Source organism: Physeter macrocephalus, chromosome 2 (assembly GCF_002837175.3).
Source record: "Physeter macrocephalus isolate SW-GA chromosome 2, ASM283717v5, whole genome shotgun sequence".
NCBI classification, from domain to species: domain Eukaryota; kingdom Metazoa; phylum Chordata; class Mammalia; order Artiodactyla; family Physeteridae; genus Physeter; species Physeter macrocephalus.
The window spans coordinates 22,763,862-22,790,821 of NC_041215.1; the positions used below are offsets into that span (position 1 = coordinate 22,763,862).

Sequence of the window (26,960 nt, forward strand, 5' to 3'; positions counted from 1 at the left end):
TCCGACTTCTGACCTCCAGGACCGAGATGATCTGTGTGGTTAAAAGCCACTGAATCTGTGGGACTGTCTCAGCGGCGACAGGAGACGCACACACAGCCCGGTTCAGTGGTTCCAAGGTGACCCACACAGGGTCCAGGCTGGGGGTTCCTGGAAGCTAGGGGCAGGGAGGGGCGGTGGCGCTGAGAGGTCAACACAGAGATGGGCAGAGGTCATGATGTCTATTTATTCCCCACACGTTACGTTATGCTTGTCACCATGGCTAGCACATAAAAGTTAGGACACACCTCGCCGGACGTGTGCCAGACGGCTGGTGGCTGGCGGCCGTCTCCCTACTAGTTACCTACACACACGGTGCTGGATCACCTCGCACATGGCCCGACACCACCAGGGAGCCTCCAACGATCCAGCTGCCAACGCTGCTGCCGGAGCGGCGGTGCCAGCCGACCCCTCCTCCCCACGCCGCCCCGCTTCGCCTGGGGCCGCCGGGCATCCACGGCGGCTGCCTGGCAATCTCAGGCCAAGGCGGGTGGCACCAGGACCCCCTGCAGCCCCCACTCCCAAAGGGAGGAGGCGCCGGGCCAGCGGGACCACCTGTGGGCAGAAGGGCAATGGCTGGGCCACATGGCCAGGCCGGGATGGGCTCAGGGGCCAGGCTGAAGGTGGCGAGAGGGCCCCTCACGGTCTGTCGGTCGTGAGTACTGGGAAGAGAGCACTGGGGTCAGACCCGCGTCCATCCAAATGCTCAACTGGAAGAAAAGTCCCAGAAATGGGCCCTGCACACCCAGGCCGTCCGCTCCGGCCCGCCCCCAGGCCCAGGGCAACAGGACCGGCTCCTGGGGACCTGCAGCGGGAGTTGCTCATGTGAGAGCCTGGGTCCGAGGGCCAGGCTGGCTGGCAGGGAGCCCGTCCGAGCAGGGGCGGCTGGGGTGGCCACGGTCGACGCAGAGAGCAGCTTCTCGTGGGCTGCGAGGCCCCTGAAGACAGGCTGAGGGGGCGGGGCTGCGGAAGGGGCTTCGGGCCACAGCTTCCCCATGGGCCGCTTCCTGAGAGCGGCGAAAGGGCCCCCCCCCCAAATTATTCTAGAAAATACTTTAGAGACTGTGTTTTTGGGGGGCTGGGAGTGAGATTGGTGCTGGTCTGTGCTCACAGCTTGCTGGCTCTGTTTCGAGAAGGGTCTGGGGGCCGTGAGAGAGTACAAAAAGGGAGGGAAGGGCAGAGGCTAAAAAATAAAAATAATAAAAATCCGTCTTAACATGCAGGTCCAATTCCTTTTCCTCTCATGGGCGGTCCAATGGGAAGAGACGGAAAAGTGAAGGAAGGCTTCCGGTCAGCCGGGAAGGACCTGATGGCGCTGGGGGGCTGGAAAGAGAAACAGCCCAACTGAGCGGGACTGGGAAGCGTGGGGGACCCGGGCGGGAACCCCCGGCGAGGGGCCTGAAGACCAGAGACGCCCCCGTGTGGCCTCGGCGGCGCGGGCCCAGCCCCGGACTCACCGGGCAGTCATTCCCGCGGGTCGTCGCTGCTGGCGCTGGGGGTCCGACTCCGGATCTGACTGCGCAGCTGTTCTATCAACTCTGGGTTTTGCTGCTGCATCTGCTGAGCGAACTGCTGGCCCCTGCGGGGAGGGGAGGTGCGCCCGGGCTCAGCCTGGCCCGGGGTGCCCGCCCCACGTGCCCCTCGAAGGCAGGGCGACCGCTCCCTTGAGGACGCAGGCCCTACAGAGCAGGTCTCTCTTCCTGGGCGGGCAGGGACACGCCCCGCCTGCCCAGGAGCCCCGCCCGGCAGGTCCACTCACGCCTGGATGAGGCTGGCCAGGTCGTTCTGCGAGGGATTGGTGCCGGGAGTCCCCAGGGGGTTGTGGCCGCCCGAAATCATGCCGGACATGCTGCAAAGAGAGCCCTTGACTCGCAGACGGCTCGGCCCTCCTCCTCCTGAGCCCCACTTGGCCCTTCCCCTCTGCTGGCGATGGACATCTCCTGGGGCCCGAACCTGCCCTCGGCCCACCCTTCTCTCTGACTGCAGCCTGTCAATTCCATCAGCTTTCCCAGCAACACCCTTTTTTGGCTTAAAGACAGTGACTCTCCACGGGGCGACACTGTCCCTCAGGGACACCGGGTGATGCCAGTGACACAGAAGGAACCACAGTGTCTGAGTCCACCGATGGGAAACGTCCAGAACAGGCAAATCCAGAGTCAGAGAGTGGGTTCCTGGCGGTCAGGGGCTGGGGATGGTGCTAATGGGAGGGGGTTTCTTTTTCGGGTGATCAATGTCTGGAACTAGATGGTGGCCACAGCTACAGGACGTCGTAAACGTACTTAATGCCACGGAATCATAAACCTTCAAATGGTTAAGATGGTACATTTTATGCATCTTGCACCACAGTAATTTTCACCACAAGACCTCAAAGAGAATGGTAGTCACTTACAGCTGTTGAACTTGGGGATTGTTCATGAGGTTAGATGCCTGAAGAAAAAAACAGACTTCTCAGAAAAAGCAAGCTCCCGAACGCACTTCGTCATTGACAAAGTTTCCCCGTAGGCACCGTGGGCCTCCAGCCCAGAAGCCAGAGCGCCAGGCCCGCCTCTTCCCCGGGCCCCGCCCCACCCCCACACGCTGTGACCCTGCCCTTTCCCCACTTTGATCCCATCTGGACTCTCATCTTAAGATTCCAGGAACCTCGTCATCCTTCCCCGACCAGGGACACCCGGGACTCAGTTCCAGCTCTGCTCTGTGGATGAACATCGTCCTGGAATCTTCCCTACGCTGACACCCCCAGCCACGCTGGGATTATCTCCTCAGGGCCAATTTTAAGACATGCGCATGAACAGAAGCCAGGGAAGCACCTTCCAGGCTGCGGCTCTTTCCGTAAAGGGCTGGAGAGCGCTACCAGCCGGCCTCGGCCCGTCTACTGCCCTGCACGGCTGGGTGTCCAGGCCACGGTCATGCAAGTGCCGGGCACGGCTGGGTGCCGACAGCGCAGCACGAAGCTGAGGGGGCCGGGACCGCCGACCCCGACAGACGAGGCCAAAGGAGCGGCCTCTGCCAGGCTGCTCCCCCCGCCGGGAGTCCTCTGGCAGCCTCGTGCCTGCCCCACCCTGGTCGAGAGCGGCAGCCCAGGCTCCGAGACATGGGAGGCCAGACACTTCCCGCTCAGGTGGGGACGTTTCTCTGACGGGGGGGCGGGGGGGGCTCCAGGCTCCTCTCTCCCTGGCGACCTGAGACCCCCACCCTGAGGCCCCTTGAGCCAGCGGTGTGGCCTGAGGACCGGTGAGAGCACCCGGGGGCTGACAGGCACGTGGCGGACACGCCGGGTGCCCGTTCCAGGGGACGGCCCTGCGCAGAACACGCGCACCTGGACCAGAGGGTGGTCGGCCCTTCCTCCGCGGGGCCCCGCGCCCTGCGGTGTCTCGTCTGCGCCTCAGGGAGCAGGCGCAGCGACTCTGCTGTCACCGTGGCCACGCCGCGAGGGGCCCGGGCTGGGCAGGGGAAGGGGGTGGAGATTCCCCAGGTTATTCAGCTGGGAGGGGCGGGTTCAGCTCGTCCGGCTCCACACGCCACGGCGCGCGGTGACCACGGTGTCTGCAGTGGGGCAGCCCTGGCCCGGGGCCCGTGGTGACGTGGCAGGCGGGGGCCGTTACCATGCTCATGAAGCTCGGGTTGTTCAGCAGGCCCGCGATGTCGAAGCTGCCAACGCCTCCCGTCTGTGGGGTGAGAAAAGCCCTGCTCAGCGGTGCCTCGACCCAGAACCTCGACAGCTGGCCGCCCGGGAACCGAGGGGTAAGGTCCCACCTGGGGCCGTTGGAATCCTGGGCGTCCCAGCAACCCGGGCGGCCAGGCCCTGCGGCCGGGGGTGCTTCGTAAAAGACGCGCGCCACGGTATGGGTTCCCCGGAAGAGCAGGGAATATTAACCGTGTCTTTCACTTTGCGATGCTGACGGTGGCGGGACGGCCCCTCCCAGGGGTGGCCAATCCCTAGAAACGGTAAACAAATGGCCCGCGAGTGCACCTTTCACACGCAAACCAGCCTCCAGGGGGCTTGGGGCCACTGTCCCCCCGCCCTGCCCCCGCGGCCGGTCCCCGGGGACTCACGGGACTGGGTGCCTCTCTCAGCCTCAGCTCCGCCACCTTGAGGTTGGACTTGTAGGTCTCGTTGTCGGGGTCCAGCTCCAGGGCCTTCCTGTAGTAGGCCACAGCCTCCGTGTGCTTGTTCAGGCTGGACAGAGCCAGGCTGCGGGAGGGACAGTGCGCGTGGAGGGCCTGGGAGGCCGCCCGCCTGCCCGCCCCGGCCCCGAACTGCTGGGGTCGCCATCCCTCGTCCGGGGGCTGGGAGGAGGCGGGGCAGGCGTGGTCAGAGCACCGCCCTGCTCAGGTCGAGCCGAATCCCAGGTGTGTCCTTGGACCACACTGGAGTTTATGCTAACGAGGTGGGCTTCCAGGAAGCCTCCGGATGCGCTGCTGGCCACAGAGACCAAACTCGCCCCCAACTCCCGGGGAGGGAGGCGTTCGAGACGGGCTATAAAACCCACCCCCACCGGTGACCGCCCCGCGTGCTGGGTGGGGGGGCGCGCCCCGAACCCCGCAGGACGACAGGAGCTCTGCCTCGGGACCCTCCCCGACCTCGCCCTTGGCGCCCCTCCGGGGCAGCCCGGCGGGCTGGGGCCTCAACGCGCGGGGCCCGCGCCGACGCCCGGCAGGCGCTCACCCCATCCTGCCGTAGGCCTTGCTGTAGGACGGGTCGATGCAGATGGCCCGCTCGCAGTCCTGCACCGCCCCCGCGTAGTTCCCCAGTTTGCTGTGGGCCGCAGCTCTGGGGGAAGGCAAACCAGGGCAGTCGGGGAGCCGATTCCAGCTTCCCCGTCTGTCAGGTGGGGCAGAGGCGGGGCTGCCAGGGATGGGAGGCCCGGGGGGGCTGGACGCCTGGGCTGGCGCCGGAGGATACGGCAATCTGGGTGCCGCCCTGTTCACCGGGGAAACCGAGGCTGAGGGGGCAGACGAGTGCGCTGACACTGGGCCACACCTGGCCGGCCACCTGGCACGGGCTCGTTATTTGGGACAGCGGCTGAGCCATCACTAACCCGCAGATCGACCGCCCCTCCCGTTCCCCTGCGGACCCCGCTCAGCCCGCCCAGGCCCCCGCCGCACCTGTTACAGAAGTAGACGGCGTTGGCGGGGTTCAGCTCGATGGCTTTCCCATAGAAGTGCACGGCAGCCTCAAAGTTTTCTACTTTCATCTGTTCGTTCCCTGAAGAGAAAGGGAAGGAGACGTACCCTCGGCTGTTCCCCTCGGACCCCGAAGTTCTGAGACGGCGTTCTCGGCTCGCCCGGCTTCCATGTGACAGTTCAAGACTTTGGGGGCCCAGGATGCAACGCTTAGACACAGGTTAGGGCGGTGGCGTGAGGCGGAGGGTGGGTCTGCGTCCAGCGCAGGGCCCGGCCTGAGCCCGCCCTCGGTGCAGCAGCTGTCACTGTCCTGGTTGTGGTATTTCGGAACCTAAGCCTCAGATACCATCACTTTTGCTCGTTCCTTCAGAAACAGCGCGGTTTTAATGAAATGGAATTCACATACCATGAAACTCACCCTTTAAAAGTGTATAACTCAGCGGTTTTCAGTATATTCAAAGTGGTCCAACCATTAGCACTAATTCCAGAACATTCCACCAGCCAAAATAAGCACCATCCCCATTAGCCGTCACCTCCCCCCAGCCCCCGACAACCACACATCCACTCTCTGTGTCTGTGGATCTGCCTGTCCTGGACGTTTCCCATCAATGGAATCAGACCCTGTGTGTCCTTCTGTGTCTGGCTTCTCTCCCTGAGAATCCTGTTCTCAAGGTCCATCCACGTGGTAGCGAGTGTCAGGGCTTCTCTCCTCTGCGTGGCTGAGGGACGTTCCCGTGTGTGGAGGGGCACGTGTGGGTGTCCGCTCGTCAGCTGACGGGCACCCGGGCGGTTTCCACGCCTTGGCTGCTTGGCACCGTGCCGCTATGAACACGCATGCACAAGCATCCTTGTGGATGTGCGTTTGCATCCGTCCTGGGCACACCCTGGGGTGGAGCTGCTGGGCCACGTGGTCACTCTATCTAACCACTCGGGAAGCTGTCGGACGGCCCTCCGCAGCGGCCTCACCCTTTAATTCCTCCTGGTCAAGGGTCTGATGTCTCCGCATCTCCGCATCCGTGTAAAAGCCCCCCGGCCCCATCTCCAAAGGCTGGTTTGCCATCCGCTCCACAGCCCGGGACCAGCCGGCCTCCGTCCGTAGCACCCAGAGGCCAGCTGTGCGGGGCGTTCCTTACCTTCAGTCTTGAGGCGTTCTGCCTCGGCTGAGTCCTCCTCCGAAGGTGGGGTTCGCTGGGGGCTCCTCAGATCAGGTGGTATCTCCTGGCCCCAAAGCCAGGATGAGCTCTTTGAGGGGCAGCAGGAAACCGCCAACCTCCTCCCGCAAGCCCAGCACCCTCCCCCCTCCACCACCCAGCCAGGAGATGCCCAAGGACAGCTGAGCTCTGGGGGAGGGTAACTCAGGGCCTCGAACTAAGACAGAACCACAGCCCCGCAGTACCCGAGGCTCACCCTGCCCGCCGCAGCTGCTTCAAATATTTCGGGAAGAGTCTGGGGGAGCGCGAGGTCACTATCCTCCACCGTCACCCCGAAAGCGGTCTCCAGGCATTGGATGGCAACTGTCAGGGGGACAAAGGTGTGCTCTGCTAAACCCAACCCCGAGCTGACGATTCTGGGGGGCAGCGCTCACGCTTCCTTTCTTGGACGTGCTTGCTAAGGCCTCAGATGCACCAGGCGCTGCGTACGCCCTGCAGGGCCCTACGGGTGCCTGTTCTGATTCCTCGGGCAGCACAGGATGGACCTGCCCCTCGAGCCCTGAGGCCGGGAGGAGGGGGGAAGCCGCCGTCCCTGCCCCACAGGGCTCAGGTGGTGATGCCAGGCCTCTCTGTGGGGTCACAATGCTGGGGCTGCCCGGGTGGGGGGCCTCGGGGGTTCAGCGCGGCCCGGTGGGCACTGAACAGCCACCTCCTGCCAGGCAGGCTAGCAGCCGGGTCTGGGCTGGGCTCCCCACCCCTGGCCTCTCTCCCTCCTTTGACCGGTAGGGACACATGCACAACGGGGGAGATGGAGAACCTTTGGGAGCTGCATCCCTCCAAAAGAGAATACCTGCGGGAGGCCCAGCCTAAAGTGAGGGAGGCGGGGGACAGCCCTGCACCGCCTGGGGCTCAGCGTCCCTACCCGTGAAATGAGGACAGGGACCAGCCTATCGCTCCCACCCCATGGAGCTTCTAGGTGCTGATACAGGTGGGGGGTTGGGCAGGCGACCCGAGGCCCTGGGGGTAGGGCGTGGCCCGCACGTACCTTCCAAGCTCTCCTGGGCATCAGAGGAGAGCTCCCCGTGCCGGAGCTGGTCATGCAGGAACCGGATGATGGCATAGGCCAGATGCTTCTTGTTATCCATCTTGAGATGGGAGGAGACAAGGCCTGGGGGTTTCAGGATCTGCGGACAGCGGTCCACGGTGTGAGGACAGGACGGCGGGCACAGCCGAGACTTTCCCCCTCTGCCCTCCACCTCCACGCATCCTGCACCTCCTGCTCCAGGCCCTCCAGGCTCCCTCTCACACACCCGCCCTGCCCTGCAGGAGCCACTTTAACTCACTGGCTAATTGCGTCTGCCTGACAACAGCGAGGCAGAAACGTTAATTCTCCGCATTTCACAGAGGAGACACTGAGGCTGTAGGTCCAGAGCCCCCTGCCGTCCTGCCTGACTCTAACCCCAGGGTGACGTGGTCCTGGGCCCGGTGGTCATCTCTCCTCAGCAGCTGGACGGGGGGCGTGGGGCTCCCCAGGGACACAGAGGGCAGGCTGCAGCCCCAGCTGCTGCTCCTGCATGCTCTGGACAAGAAAATGGTCCAACAGTTTCCGATCCCCGAACACCTGGGGGACGCACCGCCCACGAGGGTCAGACAGGACCACTGGGTGGGCCTGAGCAGACCGAAGGCCCAGAGGGCACTGACACCCCCTCCTAGGCCGCCTCAGGAACTCCTCTGGGTTCCTCTACGACCTGCTGTATTCCTAGGCCAGGTGTGACTCTCCCAAGGGGCCACTGGTGACAGCTGTGTTCGTCACAACTTGGGGGACGGCCCCCTACAGCGCTGAGGCGAGAACCCTGGAGAAAGAGCGTGGGAAGGGCCTGTTCCCTGCGGGCCGTGACGCGCCAGGCACTTCACACACAGCCTCGCCCCCTGCACAGGCCCGTCTCCCACGCAGAGGGGAAACAGGCTCAGAGGGGGCACCCCACGCTTGCCCGAGGCCGTGCAGGGCTCGCCCGGGAGGGCGGGATCCATGGTGTGAAGCATCCTGGTCCCCCAAACATGCCCCCGCGGGGTGAACAGCCTGCGTGGCTTGGAAATCGAGGGGCGGCCTCCTGGCCGAGTTATCATTAACTCATCACTGGCCAGCGGCGGGGAAATCAAACTGGGCAGAGCAAGTCACAACCCCCGGGCTTCGCACACTGGCTGAGAGCAGGCCGGGCGCTGCCAGCCCAGAGCCGCCGGGCGAGTGCAGTCAAGACACGCGATGCTGGCCGCGCTCAGAGCTGTTTCTGGTTCACAGAAAACTACGTCCGTCGACAACTTAAAAAAAGGGAGAGAAGCCAGACACAGAAGGCCACACAGGGTGTGACTCCACTGACGGGAAACGTCCAGAACAGACCGATCCACAGACACAGAGCGTGGGTTCGTGGTTCCCAGGGGCTGAGGGGGGGGATGGGGTTTCTTTTGGGGTCACGGAATGTTCTGGAATTAGTGGTGATGGCTGCACAGCACTATGAGTATACTAAAGTCTACTAAATTTTACGGTATGTGAATTATATCTCAAATTTTAAAAAGGGACGAACTTAAAGCAGCTATTTTGTACAGCCGGACAGGGCATTCTGGCCACCCTCGGAAAGCTCTACGGGGATGGTAATGAGCTTTCCTCCCCCATTTCTGGATACAATGAGCCTTTACCAAGCAAGTGCCTTTGGCCCAAGAGCGTCCCAGGAACTGGGAGGTCTGGGATCAGGACGTGCTAGAGCCCAGAGGACAGAGGGCCAGCCCCAGATCCGCAGGATCTCAGGGGCAACACAGAGGGGCCCAGGGAGACCAGCCAGCACAACCCGCTCATTTTGAAGACAGTGAAACCCCCAAAGGTGAGTCATCTCCCCCAGCTGAACCAGCGAGCCGCGGCCCAAAACGTCAACGAGGTTCTGGTTTTACAGATCTGACAAACAGAGGCATCGTTCACCACAGCCGAAAGGCGGACAGAACCCAATGTCCGTGCGTGGACGATGGATCAACGAATGTGATCCATCCACGCAGCGGGACATTATTCAGCCTTAAAAAGGAAGGGCGTTCTGACACCTGCCACAACCTGGATGAACGTTAGGGACGTGACTGCTCAGTGAGAGAAACCAGACACAGGACAAACACTGCCTGGTCCCACTCACAGGAGGTCCCTGGAGGACTCACATCCACAGACACAGGAAGTAGACGGTGGGGGCCAGGGGCTGGGGACTCTGTTTCATGGGGACAGTTTCAGTTTGGGAAGATGAGAAAGTTCTGGAGATGGATGGTGGGGATGGTTGTACGACAATGCGACTGTACCTAATGTCACTGAGCTGTGCGCTTAAAGATGATTAAGAGGGTAAGCTTTATGGTATACCTATTTTACTGTAATTAGAAGAAAATCTGTTTTCAAAGCCCAAAGTGGTCCTCTTAGGATGCGAACCTCTGAGACCCCAGGACCCTGATCCTTCTGTACATTCTGTTCTAAATCAGGGGTCAAGGGCCACACCTGGCAGCCGCCTGTTTAGCTGAGGATGTCTTTTGCATCCCTACGTTACAGAAGTGCCTGCATAGCACGCTTGGTTTTCCTCAAGGGCCCCAAAGCCCACAGAATTTACCACCTGGGCCTTCATGTTTGCCAACCCCTCCCAGCTGACTTCTCGATCACTGAACGGGATGGAGGGGTGCCAGGGTCTCTCAGAGGGGGTCACAGGTTAACAGGTCACATGGTAAGGTCACAGGCTGGGCAGCTGGGGCTCCCCCGACGTGTTCCAGGCAGCACTTAGGGGCACGACCCCCCTGCCAGACCCACGGGAGCTGGTACTGGGTGACTGAGCTTCACACTGGGCTCGAGGGTGTGTGCGTGGGGGGATCTGTTTTCCTCACAGGGAACTAACGTAGGCCCCGTGGTGACAAGCATTTGCTTAAGAGTAGGATAAAGAGGCAATCTGATCTTTACGTGACTGAGTTGTGAGGATGGAGGGGGTGACTCTGAGGGGACCATCAGGGTGCAGAGAACTGAGACACGAAGTCACACCCGTTCCTGGCACACCTTCAGTTCTAACAAGGGCCCCGGCCCTTTGGGCCTCAGGGCCTTTGTACATGCTGCTACCAGCCCTCCCACCCCGACTAAACGGCTCATTTGAGGCAACCGCTACCTGGTTTCCTGGTTCCCAGCTTCTCCTGGTCTACTGACATGACCTCCTCCCGAGGGTCGCCCCCCCAAGCTGACACAGTGAGCGCCGAGACCAGGGCTCCCGGAGGCGCCCTGGGGGTAACAACGGGCTCTGCAGTCTTAGCACCTGAGGTCCAGCCGTCTCCACCCGAGGCCAGCTCCACGTCACCTCCCCACCCCGAGCCGGGATGCTTGTGTCACGTCTGAAGGAGCCCCCACGATGCCCTCTCTTTCCTCTTCTATAAAACGGGGTAACAGAGATTGTGAGAATCCAGCGCCCCATGCGGGGCTTCTTCCCCAGGCTCTATCCGCATGGTGCGGGGGAGATCACTCCTTTTGTGGGGAGTGTGCACTGTAGGGTATTTAACAGCATCCCTGGCATCCGTCCAACAGTGTCCCCTGCGGGCAGAATCACTCGGGGCGAGACCCCCGGGGTTAGGGATTCCACTGACCCCCGGAGGCTACGTTCCATGACTATCTGACCTTTGAGGTCCCGGGATGCTACACACATTTAAATCCACACCTGAGTGGGAGGGAGGGGAGGTGACTCACACATGCTGGGGGTCACCCTGATTTACACTGTCTGATCATCAGGGGTTTATTCTGGCGTCCAGTGTGAACAGGGATCAGACTCGATTTTTTCCCAAATAATGAATGCAGGGCTCCTATCCCTTAGCACAGCTGACATGGGAGCTGGGTCACTCTCTGTGGGGGGCATCCTGGGCACCACGGGGTGTGGAGCAGCCTCCCTGGCCCCCACCCCCTCGATGCCAGGAGCCCCCCTCCCCCACAGTGGTAACAATCACAAAAGTCTCTAGACGTCACCAAACCACCACCAGCTGAAAACCACTGATAAACACTAAGTGGGAAAAATAAAAGTCAGCACGGGTCAGAGTTTCTGGCCAAACGACTTGGCTGCAAACTTTCAGCAAATCCTGTGTTTGCAGAGTATTGGGGTTTCCGGACTGCAGAAAAGCGGATGTGGGTCCACAGCAGGGACTCAGCACACGTTGGACACAGGCTGGCCACGAGGACTGCCGCTCTCCTGCCTCTTGGGCGCGGAACAGCTGCCGGCCCTTCCTCGCCTTCCTGCTCCCTGCAAAGCCGGCCCAGGAACGCCAGGACGCTCTTTTCCTTGACTGCCCCTGGGGTCTCGGGAACAATCCCGACTTGTTGGGCTCTGGCTGCTGGACAGAATTCTCGGGGCAGCCTCTCTCTCTGCGAACAGCGAGGGCTTTGTGAGGCTCCAAAGGCACCGGGGCGCTGGCTGCAGGTGCAGGGTTCAGGCGTGAGCCTGGCCAGGGGACGGACGCTGGCCCCGGGGTGCGGCTGCAGCGGGGGTCCCGGTGCCAGTTCCTCCCTGTGCCTTCAGAACCCCCGCCAGCTCTCCGTCCACCTTTCCATTTTATCATTAAAAACACCCCAGCCTCGGCACTCCCCTGGCGGTCCAGTGGTTAGGACTCCACGCTTCCAGTACAAGGGGCATGGGTTTGATCCACAGTCCGGGAACTAAGATCTCACATGCTGTGCAGCTCCGCCAAAAAAACCCAAAACACCCCAGCCCCTACTCCTTTTATTTCCCCGCTCAGAACTGATCATTTGAAGAGGCAAAAGGGTACACTCAGGAAAATGAGTGACCCAGCCCCGGACCCCAGGAAGGAGAAGCACCCTCTTTCTGAGGCTGCCCACCCCTTCTGGGGGTGCCCTGCTCCGCCTCCACCCCGAATCCAGCTCTTCTCACCAACACCAGTGTGTGCAAACTGGTCCTCTGCTCCTCCCTCCCCTCCCAGGGCACCCAGGGCACCCAGGAAAGGGCCATCCCAAGAGCTGGAACTCGGGCTCCAACCCGAGCCCCACATCACAGCCCTGTTTTCCTCTGAGAGGCTGCCAGGATGTCCTGCACACTAAAAACCCTCCAGAGCCCCCCGAAACCTCCTGAGCAGGCACATGTGGCCCCTCACCAAAGCCCCTGTGCTCTGCTCAAATGCAACGCTCACCTTCCCTCCTGCCATCCGGGAACCACTCACTCCCCCTTCAACACCAAGCCAGAAGGTCACCTCCTCAGACAGAGCTGGACACCCTCTTCTTCCAGCAAAGCCCTGTACTTGTCCTGCCTCTGGTCCAGCATCTCCTACCAAGGCCTTCCGACTCTTTCCTGGCCTGCCCACCCTGCACCCGACTGTGAGCCACTGGACAGATCACCTTGCCCCGGGGACCCCAGCACTCAGAGGCGTTTGGTCCACATGGACTCAGGGAAACCTTGGATCCTTGTCGTGGTCAGAGACACGTGACCAGGTTCCTTTGGGAGGTCGTTTCTCTTGGGTCTCGGTTTCCTCATCAGCAGAGGGGATGACAAGCCTACCTACCAACCGTCCCCTTTACTCTTTCACCTTCACTGTGCATTGGCCGCCAGGGCCAGCACTGGGTCTTGGCCAAAAAAAAAAAAGTAGGAACAAGTAAGACTATAGCTCTCAATCCGGGGCAGAGCTTAACCCCATTTAGAACCACTCACCCTTTCAGGAAGACTGAATTATAAACCCCTGAATGAAATCCTTGGAGTGCCCAGGACTTTCCAGGCCCTGAGCTGAGTACACATAATGGCCTATTTCAGGGGTCAGCAAACATTTTCTGAAAAGGAGGGTCAGAATGAGGACGTCCAGCTTCCCAGGCCATGGATGACATGTATGCAATCGGGTGGGCTGTGTTCCCACAAAACCTCATTCACAAACACAGGCTGCAGGGGGATTTTGGCCCCCTGGTTACAGTTTGTTTAATCTAACTCCCATTGTACAGAACAAAAAACTGAGGCTTAGAGAGATGGGGGCACCCCCCCCCAGGGGCACCCAGCTAAGATGCAAATCAGCAGTTTTGAACCTGGGCAGGCTGATTCCAGAGCCTAAACTCCAAAATACCCTTTCCTCATCCCACAGAAGTGGGCATGCACACAAAACCTTGCACGTGATTTCTTGGGGTTTCACACCCTCTGCTCCCTCTGTGAAGCCCACTGGTGAAGAATCACTAGTCTAGGGTAGGATTTAACTTTGGCACTGTGGACCTTTGGGGCCAGATTATTTTGTGGGGGCCGTCCTGTGCACTGAGGGGTGTGGAGCAACATCCCTGGTCCCCACCCACTTGATGCCAGGAGTGCCCCTGGTCGTGAAAGCCACAGATGTCCCCAGACACGGCCCCGGGTCCCCTGACAGGACAAAATCCCTCGTCTAGGGAGAGGAAAAGCAGACAAAAATAACCAGAGAGGCAGAAACAAAAGAAAATGGGAACATCACTCAGCGAGGATGCAGAGTGCACACGCATTTCCTGGCACCTAATAACAAAACCAGCTGTCCTCTACAAAGCTCTTGACAAGGAGCGGGAACCTGAGTAAAGAATGTTCCACGTGTATTTAACCTCAAAATGCCTGTAAGAGGCATGTACTTCTAGAGCCCCTATTAGCAGAAAAAAAGGGCTGGTGGAGAGTGGAAACGATCTCCCCGAGCTTACACAGCCAGCGAGAGGTGGACGAGCTGGTCCTCAACCCCCGATTTCTCCCACCTCCAGCACAGTAGGCAGAGGCCCTCCGTGTGAAATCAGTCTAACCACTGCTGATCTCTTTGAGCTCTCACTTCGCGCTGGGGGCCCTGCGACTTTAATCCTCCCGGAAGCCTCCCACCCCAGGCAGGGGTGGAGACGACGCCCATTTTACAGAAGGGGAAACTGAGGCTCCGAGAAGCCAAGAGGTTGGCCAAGGTCACCCAGGTGGAGAGTGGCGGTTGCCGAGACAGGAGCCCCGGACTTGAACCCCACGAGCGGGGGCCCCGATTCAAAACGACCGTGTTTCCGGGAAACAGCGGACACCCAGCAAGCGCTCACTACGTGCAGAGCTCTTTGCCTCCCGCTGTCCACCCGCCGGCCTGCGAACCCGCATTTCCCGGGCCTGGGGTCTGGGGGAAGGAGACCCGGGCCGGCGAGTGCCTGCCCGACGCCGTCCGGCCTCAGTTTCCCCTCCGCGCCGCCCACTCATAGTACCCCGCGGATAGCGGCGACCCCGGCCCCACACCGACGTCCTCTTACGGGGCCCGGAGCCCTGGGAGCCCCAAGAGCCCCGAACCGCGGACCTCAGGCCCGCCGGGCTCAGCGCCGAGCCCCCCACTCACCTCTCAAGCAGCAGAACCCCGACCCACCGACGGCTGCGCCTGCGTACCGCGGCCCCGCCCGGTCCCGCCCCCCAGCTGCGACGCCTGCGCAGAAGGAGACAGCACCCTCGGGCTTTCATTCTGCGCAGGCGCACCAGTTATCTAGGCGGACGTGGGGGGGGAAGTGACGCAATTTACAGACTGGGACAAGCTGGTCGTTAGGGCAACTGACCTCTGCGACCGAACGGAGGGCGGAAATCAGAACTGACTAGTCCTCTACAGCCGGAATGGAGCGGTGCATGGTGGGACAGTGGCGGACTCTTGTGGGTTGGCGGAGTCGTCATGTGGTGCAGAGTCGACCACGTGGTGCAGCGTCGGCCACGTGGTGCAGCTGTGTTTGGGTATCTGGCGACCAAAGAATTACAGGCGTTCTTTGAACATTATTTGTTCATTTATTCACCCACCCATCCACCTACAAGTGCGTTCTTTCATTTATTCAATACATAAGAGTAAAGTAATAGAGATATTTGTTTACAGCAGATGTCTAATAGTCGAAAAATATTTATTGCACACCAACTATAATGGCCAGCAAAATGTTTGCTCTCATTACCTTGTATTGGGGTAGACGGACTATAAACAAGTAAACCAGTACATAAATGAACAAATTTTACTTAATGGCAAGCGCTATGAAGAAAAAATGGGGTGCTGTGATTGTGATGGGCGGGGGTAAGTTGGCTGGGATGGTTAGGGAAGGCCTCCCTTTCACACGTGGATTTGGAGAACGGAAGGAAAGCACTCCAGGTACAGGAAACAGCGAAAATGAAGAGTAACAGAATTAAACTTGATGTCCTCAAGAGAGAAAAAACCGAGGGTGGGTAAAGAGAAGTTCCCTAGCAAATTAGCGTTAAAGTTGCCAGAAGCGTTCTCCTAATTCATTTTTATCCTACTTAAAACGCATGCACACTTAACACCCTGGGTTATTTTCATTTCTTTTCTTTTGCAGAAATAAAGGAGGTGGGTTTTGGGGCCGGTTTAATTCTCGTAACTTTTTCTTTATGGGTGCTTTAGACGGTTCAAGGTTTTGTTTTAACCGACAACCGTAGATATAGGTCAGGTAACTGCACTGTTCCAAAACACCTGTTGTTTGAAGTCCTGGATCCGTTCACTGAAGCTTTCTCAATGATACTTGTTTACATTTCTGTTTTTAAAATAAATGTGTGTTTAATTTAATTGACCAACTGGATTCAGCTAACATATGTGGCGCACCATCTCTGTTCATTAGATGCTAGAAGCTGGCCAGGATGCTGGGAATGGGATAAGAGCCTGAGATATGGGAAGCGACCACGGAGGACCTTAAGTGAGGGAGAAAACTTGTAAAACTAGACAAATACCCAACAAAGGTAGAAAGGAGGCAAGTACAAATTAATACAGGAGCTAGACGCCCAGGCGAACTACTGGCAGAGAGAACCTAGCGAAAGCTCCGAGGCGCCAGCTGTGTGGGTTTCCATGGAAACGCCTCTCCCCCGCCTCCCCGAAGGCTCTGCCCTCTCACCACTGAGAGCCAATGACGGGCGGGGGTGGTTCCAGCGCATGTCCAGGAGGAGTCAGCGCCCGGGCGCACAGCCTCGGGTTGTGGGCGGAGCTGGGGTGCGCGTGCGCCCTACCGTCCGGCGCACGCGTCTCCCAGCATTCAGTTGGTGCGCGGGCGGCGGGCACCTTAGTTCCATAGGCTGCCGGCCGCTACGCCGACGCAGGCCAGGTGGAGGGAGAGGTCGCCGGTGCACACCCGCCAGCCATGAAGCCCCCCGCAGGTACTGGCCTCCCATTGGTGTGGCCCCGCTCGCCGGACCCGGGAGCCGCGCGCCCCCTCCCTCGGGGTGGCCCCTGGGGCTTAAGAGCGGAGCCCAGTGACTCTCGAGTGACCCGGATCCAGGCAGGGGAGGGGGGTCAGTGAGCCCGGAACCCCGACCCCTCGGTTGCCGAATGAATGAACAACTTTTCCAGCGCTTCACTCATTCGGCAAACTCCGTGTCACTTCTGCTGAGGATGGGTCTGGCCCTGGGGTGGACTCTGAGGGAGTTCTAGACGCAGTTCCAGAGCCGGAGGCGGACGTTCAACAGGCAAAAATTAAGCGAGGGCTTTAGACAGTGGTCGGTGCCGGGGCTGGTGGTGCTTCTTTAGGGAGGGCGGTCCTGGAGGGCTTCTCGGAGGAGGTGGCATTTCATTCAGCCTGGACCCCGTGGGGAGAAGCAGCTGTCCTGCGGGAGGAGCGTCCCAGGTGGTGGGAATCGCGAAGGCAAAGGCGGGGAGGCAAGCGCACCAGTAGGGCGTTTGGAGAGCAACAAGTCATTTTAGCTGGAACACAGCTGGGAGTCCCTTTTATGGGGAGCACAAAGGGGCGCTATGGAAGGGATTTCATTTACGGGAGCGATGCCACCCGCATACTCTATTTTAGAAAATCGCCCAGGATGTTGAGTGGTGCCTCCTGGAATTTTCTCTTGCCCACCTATCCTCTCTCTGTTCTTTCTGCAGCCCATTGTGATGTTGATGATAATTGTATTAATGATGATAATCATAATTATGATTATTCAGGCCTCAGGGAGGCAGGAATGTTGTCTGCCTTGTTTGCTGCAGGATTGTTAGCTCAGAGACCTGGCACGTAGGTGACAATCAGTAAATATTTATGAAAAGAATGTTTCTGCTCCAAGTGTTCAAATCCTAGTTCCTCCAGAAGGTTTTCCCGACAATTCCACCTCACTCGTACCTCCCGCCTTTGCTGAGCTCCTGGAGCCCTTCTTTACCACCAGATTTAATGCAGACTCACAGGCCCTCTTGTGCAGTTCTTGAAATCCAAAATATTCTGCAAAGATATTCTCTAATTTGAAGCAGTCATTTGGCCAGAAAAATCGAACCTCTATTGAGGTGAAGAGGCTCCCCCCGCCACTTAGTGTGTATCAGTGGAAGTAAGCTGCCCGGCTTTGAACCCCACCTCTGTCGCTTGCTGGCTGTGGCATCATGGCGAACTCAGGATTCCCATCTGTAAAGTGGAGCGACATAGGGTGCAGAGTACAGAACTGCCTGAGAGTTCAGTGAGGTCAAAACACCCTGGAACACACAAGAAGGTTTTCAAGTGACAGCTGTTGTTTTTCTTTTAATTTATTTATTTATTTTGGCTGCGTTGCGTCTTCGTTGCTGCGCGTAGGCTTTCTCTAGTTGTGGCAAGCGGGGGCTACTCTTCGTTGCGATGCGTGGGCTTCTTATTGTGGTGGCTCCTCTTGCTGCGGAGCACAGGCTCTAGGTGCGCGGGCTTCGGTAGTTGTGGCACATGGGCTTAGTTGCTCCGCAGCATGTGGGATCTTCCTGGCCCAGGACTCAAACCCGTGTCCCCTGCGTTGGCAGGTGGATTCTTAACCACTGCGCCACCAGGGAAGCCCGACAGCTGTTGTTATAGGACCACAGTCTCGTATCCAGAAACTCCTGGGGCTAGGGACGTCACAGTAATCAGGATTTCTCCCTCTTTTAGAGGAATAATACAGTACAGATGTTCCAGGTTCCATTCAGGGAGGTTGGGCGTACCACCCTGCAGTGCGGTTATTCTTTCAGTGAAACGCAGGTATATGCCGGATGTCCCGCTCAGCACCACTGACTTCGGGGGCGGGGCCTCTCCTGGGGGCGGTCCTGGCTGCTGTGGGGTATTGAGCAGCATGCCTGACCCCGCTGAGGCAGGAGCATCACTCCCTAGTGGTGACAACCACAGGCGTCCCCAGACATCCCCCAGTGTCCCCTGGGGGCAGGATCACCTTGTGCTCTGGAGGACCCCCAGAAAGCCCTGGGTCCTCGCCATCTGCTCCGGGAAACGGTGGACTCTCCCCGGCCTGTTACTCTGACCCTGATTCCGAGCCTGAAGCAGACACGCCGGGTGTGGGGTTCTGTTTTCTGGGTCCAGCCTGTGCAGGAGATGCCCTGGACGTGGCGGTACCGTGCTCGGCCGTGAACTACCTCCGGTGGGACCTGAGTGCCCAGCAAATCGGGGAGCTCACCACCGAGCTCATCGAGGAGACCAAGCGCGTGTACGACCGCGTGGGCTCCCAGGAGCTCCAAGATGTGTCCTACGAGAACACGCTCAAGGCGCTGGCCGATGTGGAGGTGTCCTACACAGGTGAGCCCTGCCCAGACCGGGCGACACCACCTCCTCCCCCGGGGCCCGGTGGAGAAAGGCAACCCGGGCCGGCCGGCTTGCTCTGTCCCCGAGGGCCCAGAACGGCAGCGTCAGACAGTGTCTGCCAGCTCTCCTCTCGGGGAGCCGGCTCACGTGCCAGCCTTGAAACTGGAGCCCCTTCTCACCCCTGCCCGTGTGCCTGCCTGGGGATCTGTTTGTTTTCTCTGAGCCGCTGAACTTGGACTCCTTCGGTTTTCTCCTCCCACGGCGCCCTGGGTCCCCTGATACCCTGAGGCATCCTCATTGCCACCCAGTGGGTCCTTCCCTCTTCTTCTCCATGGTCTGTCTGCTGCCTTTGTATGTCAGATACACAGCTTGCCTCCCAGAGCCCCCTCTGCAGAGGTTGATGAGGCAGAGAACTCTGAGCCAAGGAGACCCCCTGTGCCCGAATCTCTAGAACAGCTGTTTTTCTGGGAACCGTCTAGAATCCCTGAATTCCAGCTGCGGGATTCTCACATGTCCCTGACACCTCGCCGTGCAGGGTCTGCTTGCCCCTGGCCTGCAGGCTGAGACTCCAGAGGGTCCGCCCTGGGGGGGCCCAGTGTGCCTTGGGCCCAAGAGTGGGGGCTGCGGCTCAGGCAGTGGATGGAGAGCCCGCAGGCCGGCTCTGCCCCTCAGTCCCCTGCTCTGGCGGGAGCGGGGGAGGGGTGGCGGGCTCAGTCTCCCCTCTCATCTGTGGCAGGAGGCTCTGGAGGGTGGATGATGCAAATTCCCACCTCGGGAGGGACCCTGCCAGACATGATTTGGTCTCTCCTACTCCACTTCTGTGGCCTTTTCTTTTTATCTCCCCTCAGTAACCTGAATAATTTTAAAGAAAACTAGAATTGGACCATGGCATTCCCCTCGACCAACTCCGGTGCCTTCCCACTGCCCTGGGGGTCAGGTGGGAGCCCTCGACGTGGCCTCTGGGGCCCGGCCACGCACTGCCTTGCCCCTCATCCTGCACCCCGTCTGGGGGCTTCGTGCCAGCCGGGGAGCCCCTCCCCTCTGCTTGGCTGGGCGTCGGGTTCTTTGAGCACAGATTGAGCTCCGCCCGGCACCGCTTCCTGTGCCCCCTCTCCCCACACCAGCCGCCTGGACTGATCCCACACTCTGCTGTTTTGTTGTCATACTCGGTGCAGTCACAGCCTGCAAATCCCAAACGGACAGAAAAGGCTGTTTCTGTCCTTTTCACAGCTTGCTCTCGGGCCACCGGCATCAGACCCGCCCAGAGCCCCACTGTGTTTGGCCTAGTCAGCTGAGTCGGTGACTGCCCTGCAGAGGTTTCCACGCTGCAGCTGACCCACCAGACCTGGGCCATCTCGGTGGCCTGGAACCATGGAAGCCACCAAACTGTGATGTTAATTCAGGTCTCCCCCATGCAAAGTACATGTTTTTTTAAACACTGCTGTGTTGAGATAGAATTCACGTACCATGTAATCTACCCACTTAAAGCATACATGTCATTGGTTTTTAGTGTATTTAGCATATCCAATCTTCACCACTATCCAATTCCAGAACCTTCCATCACCCCAAAAAAAAGCCCCGTCCCCATCAGCAGTCACCCCCTGACAACACTAACCCACTGTGTCGGTGGATCTGCCTGTTCTGGACGTTTCCCATCAATGGAGTCACACCCTGTGGGTCCTTCTGCGTCTGGCTTCTCTCACTGAGCGTCGTGTTCTCAGGGTCCGTCCATGTGGCAGCGAGTGTCGGGGCTTCACCCCTTTTCATGGCTGAGTGATGCTCCCGTGTGTGGAGGGACACGTGTCCAGTCATCTGCTGATGGCGTCTGGGTCGTGTCCGCTGTTTGGTTCCTACGGATCATGCTGCTGTGATGGCGTGTGTAGAAGTTTTGGGTAGAGGATGTTCTGTTACTCTCAGGTGTGCTCTGGGGGGGTGGGTCTGCGGGTCACATGGTGACTCAGCTGAAGCGTGTGCTTTCACAGGCACCGCACATCCTGTCTCACGAAGCGTACACATGTGCCATGGTGCCGTGAAGTATAAAATCTTTGGTGAGCTGCAGTGTAGCCATGGGCAGCCATGGCTCTTTTCTGGCACCGAGTCCCTTTGGCCTCTTCCGGTCTCATCTCTGTTCCGGTCCCTCTTGGCTTGGGGTGTCCTGAGCTAAGTTCTTTCCCTTTTGGAATGTGAGTCCCCGAGGACGGGGGTAACCGCGCTCATCTCTAGCCTGGGGCTGGCACCCACCCGTTTCCACCCGGGGCTGTTTTCACACCTGTCCTGTCGTCTCCCTGTTTCAGTTCAGAGGAACATCCTTGACTTCCCCCAGCACGTCTCCCCATCCAAGGACATCCGGACAGCCAGCACGGAGGCGGACAAGAAGCTGTCCGAGTTCGACGTGGAGATGAGCATGAGGCGGGACGTGTACCAGAGGATCGTCTGGCTGCAGGTGAGCCCGCGGTGGGACCTCTTCAGACTGGGTCGTTCCGCTCCCCGGGCTTTACGAGGTGTCAGGCTGGAGGGAGCCCCGCAGGTGGGCAGTGGGTACCACGGGCTGTGCGCCGGGCCCGGGGAAGTTGGTGACTTTCACGGTGGGGCCATTGGACCACAGCAGACGACGTTAGAAACGTGACAAAGACGAGTGGGAGGGAGGAGAAGAAGCATAAAATGCCTTCCCGGGTCCACACGTCACCTCACTTTCCCGACCTTGCTGGGGACACCTAGAGGGGACGTCGAGTCTCCAGCGTGAGGTGAGGGACGAGTAACAGGTGTGTGCACTTCCTGCCTTCCTGTGGATGCTCTGTGCAGCCGGCCGAGCACTGCTGCCTGTGTCGGGGGGACCACAGATACTTCTCACGTGGCTGGTGGGTGGTTCCTAGAGCCCGCTGGTGCGTATCCCTCGGGACCAGGGGAGGCCCCTGGGTGCTTTGTGCAGACACGAGGGCGGGGGCCTGTGAAAGCGCAGGTAGTGCTTTTTTTAACAGAAGTTTTCACTGACAGAATTAATCGTAGGTTCTCGTGCAGTTGTAAGAAATGATTCAGGGTGGTGCCGGCTACTTTGCCCCGTTTTCCCCAATGTCATCTTTTGTGAAAGTAAAGTCAGCGTCCCAGCAGGATCCTGACGTTGACACAACTGCCCCTGTCACCCGCCGCCCTGGGAAGGTCCCCGGCAGCTTTCGGTCTGGGGCTCTTCCCAGTCACGAGAGCATTTGTGCACAGCTTCCGTGTGGGCTTCAGTCTCCATTTCCCTGCGGTAAGTGCCCATGACTGCGGTTGCCGAGTCCTGCAATGGCTGCTTTGTTAGGGAGTTTGCTTTCTAGGAAACTGGCCAGCTCCCTTCCAGAGTGGCTGCACTGTCTTCCACTGCCTCCAGCGATGACTCCCCTGTTCTCTGCTGCCTCGCCAGCACTGGGCACCTTCTCGATGTTTTGCTGCGAGCAGAACTTTGGTTATCTTGTTCTAGGAGAAGGTCCAGAGTGACTCGCTGAGGCCAGAGGCGTCACGGTACCTGGAGCGGCTGATAAGGCTGGGCAGGAGGAACGGGCTCCACCTGCCCGAGGAGACGCAGGAGGTGAGCGCCTGGCCTGGGCCCCGCGTGCCTGCCCCTGCGCATCCTTCTGCTGCCTCAACCCCAGGAGGGAAGGTCCACGTGGACCAGCACTCCCTCTGCACCTGCTCTGCCCTCGGTCCTCAGGGTCACAGGGCTTCCCCAGAGCACGGGCGGCGTGGGCCCTTCTCTGCGTCCCGCCCCAGCCCCGCCTCCTCCGGGCCCCCTGCCCCCCGTGGCTTTGCTGGGAGGGTCTCAAGAAAGGACCCTCTCCTTCGAGCCCACTCCACCCTCAGCCCCCGCTCCCACAGAGCTTCCGTCCCGATGCCAGGCCCTTGGGGCTCCCACAGCAGCAGCTCCGTGACTGCCGGGTTTCCACAGTTCAGTTCGGACTCCATCCACCCGGCGTCAGAGCCCGCAGGTCAGGGCTCGGCCCACGCCAGCCACAGGTCCACATCGTCCCCTGCACTTGTGGCCGACAGGCTGTGTCAGGAGTTCCCACGCGCCCACCCCGAGTTCCGTTCGTTGGCTAGCGCGGCCCCCAGGACACAGGCACCCGGTCCACGGACTAGACCACCGGGTTATTATAAAGGAACAGCCAGGTGGAAGGAGGAGGTGGGGAGGCGTGGGGCGGGGCCGGGGCTTCCAGGCCCCCTGCAGGCACCCACACGGCAGCTGTCTGAGCCCCAAGTTTACCGAGATTTTGTTCCATGAGCACGATTACCTCGGTGGCCATGGGCAACTGATTCACGTTGCCACCCCTGGCCCTCTCTCCCCCCAGGAGGTGGGCAGGCAGTGGGGCTGTAAGATGCAACCCTTCCTGTGACTTTAGGAGCTGTGTGCCAGGACTGGGGGCCAAGACCCGACCCGTTTCTCCTGTACTTCGCAGCGTGGCTCCCACTGGGCACGGAGGCTGGGGGGCGACGAGAGGCTGAAGAGCGTGATGTCCTCCTTCACCCCCTCCCTCCTCTCTTGGCTGAGCCCTGCGGCCGTGCGGCTTCCCAGTGGGCCCACCCCCGCACCCGGGGCCTGTCCCTTCAGGTCCTCCCAGCTGCCTGACACCCCTCTGCCCCCAGCGTGGACCCCAGAGTCCTCAACTCTTCCCACCCATGGTCCAGCAGGACGGGGTCCCTGCGACACCCTGGACAGGTGGGAGATGGGCAGCCCGGCCCCTCCCGGGAGGCAGCCCCGTGGGGTGGGGAGGGGAGCGGGTACTGCAAGCCACCCATGGTCAAGGGTGTCACCTCGGTGGGGGGCGTGGGCACCATAACTACACGCATCCTGATGGCCGGGATCAGACCCAGCTCTGTCTCCAAATGGCTGGGTGCCCGGAGGCCGGTCACTGGACCCCATTGTCCCTGTCCACCATCTGTAACGTGCGTGACCCGAGGATCCCCTCAGAGGTGGTCGTGAGCGCTGACCGAGTCGGTTTGTGTGGAGGACAGAGAACAGTGAGGCCAGCTGATGAGGAAAGAGCTTGTCACTCGTGGTTCTGGGCAGGGGCACGCCTCGTCACCTAGGGCCTGCCAGGAGCACGAGGGTTAGGCAGGAATGAGGGGAGGGGTGGCTGGGGACTGGAGCCTGAGGTGTGCGTCCCCGGGAAGGAGCAGGCTCAGGATCGGCTAGAATGACCCCGGGGCTCCGGGCCTCTCCGGGGTGATGAGCGTAGGGGGACGGTGGCCCCGAGTGTGGGAGCCCCGTACAGAAGGGGCTGGGGTGCAGCCCTGCGCTGGCTGGTTTGCGTCAGAAAGTGAAAGACGCGGTTAACGCGGGTACCAGGCCCGACCCAGGGCTCAGCGACAGTCCTTGTTACTCAACTCAAACGCTGTCCCGCTTCGGCCGGTGCTGTGCCTTGTGGTGGAGGAAACGGGACTCGGAGGACTGTGGGACTCTGGCATCCAGGGTGGGTTCCGGGCACGGGGGCCCCGAAGTTCTCCGGAGCGGCAGGCACATGGAGCTTCGAGGTGGGGGAGGTGAGGGTGTGGACCGTGGGGCTGCGCAGACTACCTTGGGGGGCTGAGGGGGTGGACGCTGGGGCTGCGCAGGCTGCCTTGATGCCTGAGAACCACCGGCCCGAGGGACCACGGGGACGCCCGTGGAGGGGGCCGCCGAGGAGAGGCGGCCCGCTGGCGCGGGGCGGGGTCCTGAGTGCCGCCCCGTCCTCCCAGGGTGCCCTGTGCTCCTGCCGAGTCGTGGCCCGTGGGGCCGTGAGGCCACAGGGAGGCCAGTGCCCGGCACGGCGCCTGCTACCCACAGAGGCCCGGCGTCCCTCGGGCTGCTTCTGAGCCAGGCGTGCCCGACGAGCCCCTCCTCGTGGACGCTGGGGCTGCGCAGGCTGCCTTGACGCCTGAGAACCACCGGCCCGAGGGACCACGGGGACGCCCATGGAGGGGGCCGCCCAGGAGAGGCGGCCCGCTGGCGCGGGGCGGGGTCCTGAGTGCTGCCCCGTCCTCCCAGGGTGCCCTGTGCTCCTGCCGAGTCGTGGCCCGTGGGGCCGTGAGGCCACAGGGAGGCCAGTGCCCGGCACGGCGCCTGCTACCCACAGAGGCCCGGCGTCCCTCGGGCTGCTTCTGAGCCAGGCGTGCCCGACGAGCCCCTCCTCCTGGCAGAGCCAGCGGGCACACTCCCCAGGCGCCCCTCCTGTCGACGAGCCCCTGCTCCTGGCAGAGCCAGCGGGCGCCATCCCCCAGCGCCCCTCCTGTCCTCTGACAGGCACTTCTGCTCAGCCCGGGAGCGGGGCCGGGCGCGCCGAGTCCTGCGCTGGGCAGGGGGCACAACCTGGGCAGGTCCTCGAGGCGCCCCGCCTGCTGCTGGCCCGGCAGGGGCCCCGGGGAGCCGGTGCCTTCCTCTGCGCCCCACGTCGCTCCCTCCCCCAGGCTGGTCCATTTCCCCGTTTCTGAAAACCAGGTAGACCCTGAAGGGACAGGAACTTAGCTCCGTTGAAACGGCTGAAGCTTAGGCCGTCACCTTGGGGTAACTCCTGAGGAGGGTCCTAACAGTTAGGACCCGAGGCCCTTTCTCTCCCATCTCCCTCCTCTCACCTGCCCCTTCTCCCTGAACCCCCCTCCGCGGCCCCGCCCCCCGATCTCACGGCCGTCTTCGTCCTCCAGAAAATCAAGAGCATCAAGAAGAAGCTGAGTCTCCTGTGCATCGACTTCAACAAGAACCTGAACGAGGACACGACCTTCCTGCCGTTCACGCGCGAGCAGCTGGGTGCGTGCGGGCCCCGCGGGGTGGTGGAGGGGCGTCCGTGTGCCCCGACCCCCGGGAGGGCCTTCTTCCACTGGGGCGCTCAGAGTGTTTGGGTCCCAAGGTTCTGGATCCTTCCTTGGGGGCGGTTGCAGTCTACCGAGATTCTGCCCCGAAGGGAGTTGTCCCCTGAGACCCCACCCCCACCCTGCTCTCTGTGATGTTTCTTTAATCTCACAGGGTCCTCCCCAGCCTGACCCGGCGTGGGGTCTTGAAGGGCCGGGGCCTGGGCGGCTTTTTCAACTTCTGCCCTCTTCCTCGAATGCTTTATTTTGAAAACCTCACACCGGTAGGGAAGTGGCAAAAATAGCACCAGGGAGACCCCGTGTGCTCCCCGGGCCAGGCCTCCGTGCGTGGATGCCGTGTGTGCTGTTCCTGCGCCAGGGCCTCCGGACGCATCGCCGGGAGCAAGGGCGCCTCCCGAGTCCCCGGGCGCAGGCAGCCCTCGGGAAGCAGAGCGTGGAGCGGTCCCCCCAGCCATCCCGATGGCAGTCTTGACGTTTCTGGCCCCGTGTGGCTTGAGCCAGGCCTCAGGCATCGCATTTAGTTCCTGTCTCTCCAGGCTCCTTCCCTGCTGATCGGTTCCTCGGCCTTTTACAGACTTGCTTCCGTCTTGCCCAGGCTGATAGTTTTGCAAACTCCAGGCCAGGTGGGCAGCGGCCTGTCAGCTCTGCCCAGGGTTCAGACGGGGCTGAGCATCCTCACCGGTTCTGCGTAACAGGCTGTTGCATAAGACGTGACACCTCGTTTGCCTCTGGGCGGGTGGGTTTTGGGGACACCCACGGGTGCACGCTGACCCAGACAGGTTTTTCAGGTCCATCGCGCCAACCTCTGCTGCCCTAACTTCTGGTCCCCAAGCCCCTGTCCCGGGCAGCAGGACCCACGTGGCTCCTGGGGTTCATGGGCCAAAGGGTGATCCCAGGCCTCTGGAAACTGGCAGCTGAATCTGCTGGCACAAGCTGTCCTGTGGGGCTGCTTTCCACCCCATCTGTCCAGCCCAGGGGCCCTGCTGTCATGGCCCGGCCTCCCGGGTGAGAGGGTGAACCCCAGCTCCATGGAGCAGACATTCAGAGCCCCGGTGACCTATCTCATGGGGCTGGGGTGGTGGCTGGACATGTGGCCAGCCTGGTGGGGTTTGACCCCGTCTGCAGTTTCAGTTCCAGCTGAGCAGGAGCCTCGCTGGGTTATTTTCTCCGGTTGTGGAAGGATCCCTGGTGTCATTTTACAGAAACATAGATGGTGTGTTCTTTCTCTGTTTTCTCCCTGCTTCCTGTCCTCCCTCTCTCCCTCTCCCCTCCTCTCCTTCCCTCTCCCTCCATTCCCCTCCCTCCTTCCCTCTCCCTCCCCCTCCCCCCTCCTTCCCTCTCCCTCCATTCCC

The 26,960-nt window shown here is 60.8% G+C and overlaps 2 protein-coding genes across 7 annotated transcripts in view; one reads left to right on the top strand and one right to left on the bottom strand.

Annotated features, from left to right (window-relative positions):
• Positions 1–174: 174 nt before the first annotated feature.
• SGTA (small glutamine rich tetratricopeptide repeat co-chaperone alpha) lies at positions 175–14,737 on the bottom strand. Its single transcript, XM_007120468.4, has 12 exons — positions 14,649–14,737; positions 7,357–7,495; positions 6,568–6,674; positions 6,294–6,378; positions 5,143–5,242; positions 4,703–4,807; positions 4,090–4,228; positions 3,639–3,701; positions 2,426–2,463; positions 1,796–1,885; positions 1,494–1,615; positions 175–1,359 (listed from the first exon to the last, which is right to left on the bottom strand). The coding sequence occupies exons 2-11, from the start codon at positions 7,454–7,456 to the stop codon at positions 1,501–1,503; spliced, it is 942 nt and encodes a 313-aa protein (XP_007120530.1). The 5' UTR covers positions 7,457–7,495; positions 14,649–14,737; the 3' UTR covers positions 175–1,359; positions 1,494–1,500.
• A 1,561-nt stretch (positions 14,738–16,298) lies between these two features.
• THOP1 (thimet oligopeptidase 1) overlaps positions 16,299–26,960 on the top strand; it is an 18,275-nt gene continuing 7,613 nt past the window's right edge. For 2 of the 6 annotated variants that reach the window (XM_028500812.2, XM_028500811.2), the window contains exons 1-5: positions 16,303–16,438; positions 18,574–18,786; positions 21,087–21,235; positions 22,250–22,357; positions 25,444–25,546. In XM_028500812.2, the coding sequence (XP_028356613.1) occupies positions 16,423–16,438; positions 18,574–18,786; positions 21,087–21,235; positions 22,250–22,357; positions 25,444–25,546 (589 nt within the window). In that variant the 5' untranslated portion in view covers positions 16,303–16,422. Of the gene's footprint in view, positions 16,439–18,573; positions 18,787–21,086; positions 21,236–22,249; positions 22,358–25,443; positions 25,547–26,960 lie in introns of all 6 variants that reach the window. The other 4 variants (XM_028500813.2, XM_055081654.1, XM_055081648.1 and 1 more) reach the window with 4 other exon arrangements.